Source organism: Oratosquilla oratoria, chromosome 22 (assembly GCF_046742065.1).
Source record: "Oratosquilla oratoria isolate Oo_2021 chromosome 22, ASM4674206v1, whole genome shotgun sequence".
NCBI classification, from domain to species: Eukaryota; Metazoa; Arthropoda; class Malacostraca; order Stomatopoda; family Squillidae; genus Oratosquilla; species Oratosquilla oratoria.
This window is the reverse complement of record NC_134798.1, coordinates 58886367-58896579: the sequence shown is the minus strand read 5'-3', so window position 1 is coordinate 58896579 and position 10213 is coordinate 58886367. Positions and strand designations below refer to the sequence as shown.

Below are 10213 nucleotides of genomic sequence, written 5' to 3'. Positions count from 1 at the left end.
GGAGAAGAATAAGCGAAGATATAGAGATCTGTATATTTCGATCACTTACTGTGATCCTCTTCAGCAGATATGAGTTACAAAGTACAGAACCTCACTGTTTCACTATAAATACACATTGTTCTGTACTTTGTAACTCATATCTGCAGAAGAGGATCACAGTAAGTGATCGAAATATACAGATCTCTATATCTTCGCTTATTCTTCTCCGAAAGTGGGTCATCAGTATATTATATATATATGTATATATATACATATATATATATATATATATATATATATATATATCACTTAGATAAAATGTAGTAGCACATTTGTAAATAATAATCACGAAGAACCCACAGTCGGAATAAAAGGAAACTTAGAAGAAAGTGTAACATCTATATTTCGTCTAATAGCTATAGACCTCTTCAGGAAAGTACTTTACTGAAGAGGGCTCTAGCTATTTGCCGAGTTATAGAAGTTATACTTTCTTCTCAGTTTCCTTTTATTCCAACTGTGGGTTCTTCGTGAAATATATATATATATATATATATATATATATATATATATATATATATATATAGATATATATATACATGTGTGTGTGTGTGTGTGTGTGTGTGTGTGTGTGTGAAATTCGCTAGTGGAAAGCGACATCAGATAATTTTCATGACCGTCGCCTGCAGGACTCGAACCTACCTCTCAGGTGCTAAAGCGCTGCAGAGTAATTTTACTGGCCTCTGAGCGGTAGGTTCGAGTCCTGCACGCGGTCATAAAAATTATTTATTATCATTAATATTATTATTACTTTTAATTTATATATATATATATATATATATATATATATATATATAAGGTTGGTGGAAAGACATCACGGGGAAGAGAGTGCCAGAGCCTCCCAGCGAAGACAAAAAAGACCGAACATATTGGTTGTTTTGTTAAAGATAACTGTCCAGAAAAAAGACAAACTTAATATGTGTATATATATATATATATATATATATATATATATTATATATATATATATATATATATATATATATATATATATATTGCTGCGTGGTCTCCTGATAAGGGAAGGGGAGGGGCGCATCCAGGGAGTTCTGAAGAAGACTGGTTCTTGAAAAAGGAGATAAAGACCCAAAAAGTATGGCGGCGGCGGCGCAGGCGGGGGTGGGGTGGGGTGGGGGTGGGGGGTCTCAGGTTCCTCGGTAAGAAAAACAAACATTGGTCAGGCGGATGGATTTAAACTCTTTCGTTGTTCAAGAGTGCCGGTGTATTTTTATTTATGGAAATAATAATAATGGTAATAATGATAATGATAAAGATGAAAATGATAATACTGATAATAATAACAATAATAATAATATTGACAATTGTAATAATAATAACAACAATAATACTAACAACAATAATAATGATAATATTAATAATTGTAATAATAATAATAACAATAATACTTCACCCCTTCCCCCAAAATATCTAATCACCCTTCCCCCAAATTTCTTAATCCCTCCTTCCCCCAAAATATTCAACTCCCTTCCCCAAAAATATCTAATCACCCTTCCCCCCAAATACTTAATCCTCCTTACCCAAAAATTCTTAATCCCCCTTCCCCCAAAACGTCTAACCTCCCTTCCCCCAAAATATTTAATCCCCCATTTCCCAAAAATATCTAATCTCCCCTTCTCCAAAAAATACTTGATCCCCCTTTCCCCTAAAACATCTAACTCTCTTTTCTTCCTCCCCCATCCCCCAAGCTACTAAACACCCTTCCTTCCCCCATCACTCTCCTTTCCTTCCCATTCCCTCCCTCCCCTACTCCTTCCCACCCCTTCCTCTTCCCTCCTCCCCCTCCCTCCCTCCCCATTCCCCTCTCCCTTCCTTTCCCCCCTCCCCATTCCCCTCTCCCTTCCTTTCCCCCTCCCTCCCTCCCCATTCCCCTCTCCCTTCCTTTTCCCCCTCCTCTTCCCTCCCTCCCTCCCCATTCCCCTCTCCCTTCCTTTCCCCCTCCCCCTCCTCTTCCCTCCCTCCCTCCCCATTCCCCTCTCCCTTGCTTTCCCCCTCCCCCTCCCTCCCTCCCTCCCCTCTCCCCCCCTTCCTCCCTCCCCCTCCCCCCACTAATCGCTGGTTGCCGGACCTGGACTGCGATGTTTGTGTGGAGATTGGTGGAGGTGCAGGTGGAGGTGGAGGCGTCAATAAAAGTATTTGTGGAAGTGGAGTTGGAGGATGACGTAGAAGTGGATGAGGAAAGGAGGTGGAGGAAGAGAAGGAAGATGAGGAGAAAGAGGAGGTGAAGGAGGAGGAGGAGGAGAAGGGGAGGAGGAAGAGAAGGAAAAGGAGGAGGAAGAGAAGGAGGAAGAGGAGGAGAAGGAGAGGAGGAAGAGAAGGAAAAGGAGGAGGAAGAGAAGGAGGAGGAGGAAGAGAAGGAGGAAGAGGAGAAGAGGAGGATGAGGAGCAGAAGGAAGAGGAAAAGAGGAGGAGGAAGAGAAGGAAGAGGAGGAAGAGAAGGGAGAGGAGAATGAGGAGAAGGGGGAGGAGGAAGAGAAGGAGGAAGAGAAGAAGGAGGAGGAGGAAGAGAAGGGAGAGGAGAAGGAGGGGATGGAGGAAGAGGAGGAAGAGGAGGAGGAGGAGGAGGAGGAAGAAGAGGAGGAAGCGTTCTTAAATTACATGGTGTAGGTGTTGGTGTTCATTCTGGCCTTGAATCCCTCGTGCAATGGTGTAAATGGTGACAACAGATGTGTTGGCAATGGTGATAATAATAACGTCACGGCGCTTCTGACAATGTTAGCGAAAGTATGGGGGACAGGAATGGTGTCAGTGATGATAATATTGTCACTGTTGTCAGTGGGGTCCATGTTGTCACTGCCAACATTTGGTGTCACTGTTGTCAGTGGGGAATCCTACGTTGCCACTGCCAACATTTGGTGTCACTGTTGTCAGTGGGGAATCCACGTTGTCACTGACAACATTTGGTGTCACTGTTGTCAGTGGGGTCCAGGTTGTCACTGCCGACAATTGGGCCCACTGGTAGGGACTGTTGGCACTTCCTCCTCCTCCTCTGCCACCTCCTCCATCCCCGCTTCCATCAACCTGGAATCCACCAATGAGCGGGGTGGGGGGGGAGCAACCCCCATCTCCCCCCACGTGTTCAACCCGAAGACTAGCGGAGGGGGGGAGGTCGAAGCAGGTGGTGGGGGAGGGGAGTGAGAGGAGGAGGAAGAGGAGGAGGAAGAGGAAGTTACAGTATAGTGAAGCATAGGAATAAATGATGATGGAAGAGGAAGAGGAGGAGGAAATGCGACGAGGAGGAGGAGGAAGCGAAGGAAGAGGAGAAGAAGAAAAAACTCATAATATGGAGGAAGAGGAGAAGAAGGGGAAGAGGAAGAAGTAGAGGAAAAGGAAGAGGGAAAGGAGGAAGAGGAAGAGGAAAGGGATAGACGTAAGAAAACCGATAAGGCACAGGATGAGGGGACATAAGAGGAGGAGGAGGAGGAGGTAAAGGAGGGAGAGGAAGAGGAAAAGGAGGAGGAAGAGAAGAGGAAGAGGCATAGGATGAGGAGACATAAGAGGAGGAGGAGGTAGAGGAGGGAGAGGAGAGGAGGAAGAAGAGAAGAGAAAGAGGCATAGGATGAGGAGGGGGAAGAGGAGGAAGAGGAAGAGGAAGAGAAGTTGAAGATCACAGTGAGCAACAACTGGTATAGTACTGAAAATCCATCCAGGAAGGAGTGATGATAGTAAGAATACTATTCCGCTAATAGTACACAATCCTCGACCCCCCCCCCCCACTTCGGGTCGTTTACTGACGAAGTTCTGGCCGAAGTCAAGGTCGCCTCCCCGGCGCCCAAGGACGACATCGGCGGCGTCAGGCGCCAGGGGAAGCCAGCCAATCAGTCAGGGTCTCGGCTGACTGTCTGGCTGGCTGGCTGGTAACCCAAACGGTTGCTGATAAGATGCCGTTTTCTATGAGCGGCCTGCGTTCAACAGGACAAGGTCGGCTACATAAAAGAGGAGGAGGGGGAGAGGGAGAGGGAGGAGGAGGAGGAAGAGGAGGAAGAGGAAGACGAGGAAGAGGAGGACGAGAAGGAGGAGGAGGATGAAAGGGGAAGGAGGTGGGGAACATCAGGAAGAGGAGGACGAGAAGGAAGAGGAGGTGGAGGAGAAGGAAGAGATGGAGGTGGAAGATGAAGAGGAGGGGGAGGAGGAGGACGAGGAGGAGGAGGAGAACCAATGCGATCGACCAGAAAAGAGGAGAACGAGCGAGGAGAGGAAAAAATAAGACATCAAGAGGCAGCACACGGGTCCACATCCAGAGAGAGAGAGAGAGAGAGAGAGAGAGAGAGATAGAGAGAGAGAGAGAGAGAGAGAGAGAGAGAGAGAGAGAGAGAGAGAAAGATAGGAAGTGACAAAAAAGAAAATGAAAATTGAGAGAAAAAAGAGGAGAGAGAAAGAAGAAAACTTAACTTTTTTATATAAAAGAGAGAGAGAGAGAGAGAGAGAAAGGAGGGGAGAGAAGAGGGGACGTGGAGAGAAAGGAGAATGAAAAGAGAAAAAAGAGGAAGAGAGGAAAAAGAGAGAAACGAGGATAAAAAGAGGGAGAGAGAGAGGAGAGAGAGGAGAGAGAGAGAGAGAGAGGGAGAGAGAGAAGAGGGAAGAGAGGAGGAGAGAGAGAGAGAGAGAGAGAGAGAGAGAGAGAGCTCTTTGCTCCATTCCCTATTATTAACATGAGTGGATTCCCGCTGGGAACAAAGCCACTGGATTCCAGTTCCTATCCCAAGGACAGAGTTCAACATAACTCTCTTTCTGTCCCTCTCCACCCACTCCCTTCTCTCTTTCTTTCTCTCTCCACCCACTCCCTTCTCTCCCTCTCTCCACCCACTCTCTTCTCTCTCTCTCGCTCTTTTTTCTCTCTCTCTCCCTCTCCACCCACTCCCTTCTTTCTCTCCCTCTCCACCCACTCCCTTCTCTCTCTCTCTCTCTCCCCACCCACTCCCTTCTCTCTCTCTCTCTCTCCCCACCCACTCCCTTCTCTCTCTCATTCTCTCACTCTCTCCACCCACTCTCTTCTCTCTCTCTCCCTCTCCACCCACTCCCTTCTCTCTCTCTCTCTCTCCCTCTCCACCCACTCCCTTCTCTCTCTCTCTCTCCAGCGTCATTCCTTTGAAGATGTCTTGTCAGCAATAAACTTGAACCAATGCGCGAGTCTTCCTTGCCAGCCTTCACCAACTTTGTTTCTTTGTACACACACACGCACACACACGCACACACACACACACACACACAAACGCACGCACACACACACAGACACACACGCACGCACACACACACATACGCACGCACATACAGACACACACGCGCGCGCACACACACACACACACACCGAACTTAAGGGGTTGATGATGCATGAGGATAGGAGGAGGAGGAAGAGGAAGAAAAGGAGGAGGAAGAAAAGAAGGAGGGGGAAGAGGAGAAAGAGAAAAAAGGAGGAGCAAGCAAAGGAGGAGGGGGAGTGGGAAGAAAAGGAGGAAGAGAGGTAAGAAGAGGAGGAGAAGGAGAAGAGAGGGAGGGAGGGAGGGAGGGAGGGGAGGGGCAACTGAATAGAGGTGCACTGTACATACTACAAGACTTAAGTCCCTCTTGAACAACCCAAGTCGAGCGGCGCACTTCATTCATATTATTCTGATTGACGCCAGACTTTGATTCTAATTCATAATATGTCCCCCATTTGCCCCCCTCTATCCCAGACCAAAAAAAAAAAAAAAAAAAAAAAAAAAAAAAAAAAAAAATAAAAAAAAAATAAATAAAATAAAATATTATCCGAAATTATATTTCGGATTAAAGAGGTTTGGTCAAAGTTAACCGAACGATTTGATTAAATTTGTTATCCTAAAACGCAAGGGGCTCCCTTTAATCCCCTTAACTCCCTTTAATATCGTTTTGTTCCCCTTTAGTTGATAATTAATCGTCTGCCACGGACCAAAACGAAACATGGCGATTGGTAAACGATCTTTTATGAAAAACACATACGTAAATCTATGCATACATACGCAGATATACACCTATAATATTGCTTATACACGAGAGAGAGAGAGAGAGAGAGAGAGAGAGAGAGAGAGAGATAGGGTTTGCCCGCCAAAATGGCTCACCATACAAACGACATGACGTCACTCATGAAGAAACGAACGAAAGCATAAGAAAAAAAAAATACATCGTTTCCCTGGCAACGAAAAATACCGAAACCATTTCCACAATGTTTTGATCAGCAAGCTTGGCATCAAAAGAAACAAAAAAAAGAAAAAAAGAAAAAAAAAAATAGAAAAAGAAAATCAAGGCCATACGTGGAAATGTTGGTTTTGCTGAAAAGAAACGAAGAGTTCGTAAGTCTTCGCTCAATTCGAAAGTTATCATAAGCTCTCGATGACCGATACATTCTGGTGTTTGTGTGACAGACTGTACACAAAGAAGCAAAAGAAAAACAACTTTTCCACGAAGAAGTGACTGCAGGTTAGAGGAGGAAGCCGCGAGAGAGGAGAGAGAAAGAGAGAGTGAGATAGGGGGAAAGAGAGAGAGGGGGTGAAGAGAGTGAGAGAGAGAAAGGGGAGAGATAGAACGAGCAGAGTGAGAGAGAGAGAGAGAGTGAGAGAGTGTGAGAGGGGGAAAGAGAGAGTGGGGAAAGAGAGAGTGAGAGAGAGAGAGAGAGAGTGGGGAAAGAGAGAATGAGAGAGAGAGGAGGGAGAGATAGAAAGAGGGAAAGAGAGTGAGAGCAAGAGAGAGAAAGTGAGAGAGTAAAAAGAGAGCGAGAGAAAGAGAGAAGTGGGTAGTGATCCTAGAGGTAGAGCAATACACGATGAGGTAGAAGAATCTGAGGTTGAGTAGGAGTAGGAGGTAGATGAGGCAGAGGTAGAAGGGAACGAGAAAGTAAAAAGCAGTAGATGAGGTAGAAGAAACAAAAGTTGAGAGAGTAGAAAAAGTAGATGAGGCACAAGAAGTAGACACAATGAGTAAAAAAAAAAAAAGTATTATTCCAGGTCCGCCACCTTTGCCCTAAGTGTTAGGACAGCTTATAACAAATCCAAATCAATGAACCAAGTTAACTACGCTGGGAGACGCTGAGTATCTGCGGCCGGAGCCGCCACCTGTACCCTATGTACTATATGCGCCTTGAGTACTGTTGGGGCAGGTAACAAGCAGTCACTGCTGGGAATTGGAGTGCTTGCGGGATTCGAACCCACAACTGGACCGCCAGGCGATTTTATTCAACTGAGGGGAGCATCCTTTTTTCCGGCATTGAGAGGGGTAGCCAATCACTATATGTTATTTACAAATTTTGATTTATAACAATACAAAGATAATGTTAGTTATTATGGGCTTTACCAGCGTTTCTATCCTTGCGGACATGATGTCGTTGTGGAGCGTTTGTTTCTACATCAAAAACTTCTTAAGAATTCTTGTTCTTGTTTTCTTTTTTCTTGTTGTCTTACCGTAGTTCCTGTTTCTTTGTGTTTTCTCTTTTCATCTACATTATGTATATTATCTCTTTACGTTCTAGGAAGGTGCCGGCACACTGGGGATTTCTCACTAGCATGCTACTTGCTTTTGCTATTTCGTTTGAGTAGAAACGACTTCGATTATGATTATTTTGTTCAAATTTCCAAAGTCAAAATCATTCTTACGTCAACTGACTGACGAACTAAGAGATTTTAAACCTAGAATAAGCTTATTAGACACAAAATTGTCGAGAAGTTCTAACTTAAGTCTAGAATATTGTGAACAAAGTCGTTGCTACTCAAGAACACTTAGATTGTTATGTCGCCTTTCCAATTTAAATCTCGCATTGCGTCATCCAATATTTCAGTTGTTAATCATAAAACTAATTACGTATTTCTAGTTGTATTTTATGTACAAAACATTACAATACAATTACTGTAATTACGCAGAAACTGTATAGAAATAACTATACTACTTAACTTTATAGCAACTTATAGACAGTTGCTATAAATCTTAAGCCATAGATTATAGACTATCATTCTATTTTCTTGATTGATGGGATATTCTCTCAACTTTATCATTTTATTGAACGTTTTTTTTTAATTCTATTAAACACCACTGTCTGGTGTATCAGCTGGAAGTGTTTATACACCACATACGTTGTGGTGATCAACACCATATGTGGGGATAATTTGTTGGTGAACAATGGTGTGAGGGGCTGTGCTGCGGTGGAGAACAGTGTGTTATTGAAGAACAGCGTTGAAGAACAATGTATTGGAGAGAGAGAGAGGGGAGAGAGAGAGAAGGGAGAGAGAGAGATGGGAGAGAGAGGGGGGATGAGATATAGATAGATAGAGAGAGAGAGAGAGAGAATTTTGATGTGTTATGATGCAATGATAAAGAATAAGTAAACAGACAATTTAAGGAAAAGCGTCCCTAGAGTTTCAGGGGGTCCCTAGTATAGGCGTCCCTGGGAAAACGGTCCCATGTGTCCCTAATACACGTGTTCCTAGGGACAGGGATCCTACTGTAGTTCCTTGAGAACAAGTCCCTTGGGAGAAAGTCCCTAACATAGGTATCCCTGAATAGAGAGTCCCTAGGTAAGGTTTATACCGGGATCCCTGAAAATCCCTAGCCTGTCCCTGAATAGAGAATCCCTAGGTAACGTTTATTCCGGGATCCCTGAAAATCCCTAGCCTGTCCCTGGGAGGGAGTCCCTAGTGTGAGCATCCCTAAGGGGAAGGTTCCACGTGTGTATGTCCCTTAGGATGATGTCCCTGATGCAGTGTCCCTTGGAAGTCCCAGATGTCCCTAGGGACGAGTACCACGTGGATGTGTCCCTGTTCCCTAGATCAGAGAGAGAGGGAGATTTAGGAAAAGAAGAGAAAATGAAGGAGAAATTATCCTTCAGAAAATTGATGAAGAGAAAACATATGGTGATTATAATAGGTGGAGAGAGGAATGTTTTAGTGTAAAGAGAAGTGGTGGAGAAGTTCTCCTTCGGTGAGGGAGAAGTGAGGGAGAAAGCATGGCTACGCAGGCAGGAGAAAATATCAACAAAGATGACTGTGACTAGCTTTAGTGATTTATCCACATTTTCACCTGTCTTCTCTCTACACCAACTACATTTCTGTAAAAAGTATCCAAATAATTCTATCCCATAACTAGACTAGGTATTGTGGTGAAATTATGATAAACAATTAAAAAAAATCACAAATTCAAGCGCAGTCAGCAACAGACATGTTCCAAGGCATAGACCAACCGATGGGCAAATTGAATGTACCTTCGTCGTTTACATCGATATTACGTCACACGGCGATAAAGCATTTATTAAATATATGAAAAGCCGAATAAACATCAAAGCCGAAAAGATGTATTGCCTTTCATAATAATTATCATTACTTCGAATCAATTCAAAACAGACAGCGACAATCGGTTATGTTTTCGAGGGGAATCGAAAGAATCCATTGGTGACCTACTTTCTCTTTCGCCTAGCGACATTTTTAATCACTCACTAACGATGCAGGAACAATAATATTTTTTTAGAGTGCACGGGCATACCAACAGTCTCATTCCTGGAACTCTGGGGGAAAAATCTATAGTCAAGTTTACTCTCAGAGTCTGTTCGTCGAGAGAATAAACCATGCACCACCACGAGGACTAGATGGAATGCCTTACCTTATATTTGGCTGTGTGTGCCATGTCTTCCAGCAATATTCTTCTTCATTAGGATACGCAGGTGGTGCTCTTGTATCCTGGTATAACAACACCGCCACGCAAGGCAGAGGTGGAGGCCTGGTATGTGAGAATTAGTCCTTGATTGTTGATGTTGTGCTAGGGCCGCGCAACACACTAGACTCAATCAATAGCAGTCGACCGAGCGCCAGAAGCCGCTAGATGTTAATAGGCTCTTTATTTTTTGTTAGTATAGACTGGGGTGGTTTAAAAGCTCTAATCGGTTTGAATATATATTTCCAGCGGACTGTGAGCATTTCTATATCAGATGCAAGTGGTGAAACGAATACCGGGAAGATGCGTTAATAGGCATTGATAAATAAACCCGTTTTCTTTCTTTGTACCTTGCATTTCAATGCGAGAGCACTTGTCTTGAGTTGCTAGTTCAACAAATACAATATTATAGTTGAACAAGAATCATATAAGGTATAATGTTGGAAGTATTTGAAATATTATATTCCATTAATTTTTCGCACTGGATAAATTAATGTCCTCCCATACTCGCCACGTA

General features: G+C 43.8%; 1 protein-coding gene across 1 annotated transcript in view; it reads right to left on the bottom strand.

The window, feature by feature from the left end:
* The window catches only part of LOC143037628 (FERM domain-containing protein 8-like), a 113789-nt gene extending 103787 nt beyond the window's left edge, over window positions 1-10002 (bottom strand). The window contains exon 1 of the mRNA XM_076206155.1: window positions 9646-10002. Coding sequence (XP_076062270.1) covers window positions 9646-9669 — 24 coding nt within the window. The 5' untranslated portion in view covers window positions 9670-10002. The remainder of the gene's footprint in view (window positions 1-9645) is intronic.
* Between the last annotated feature and the right edge of the window lie 211 nt (window positions 10003-10213).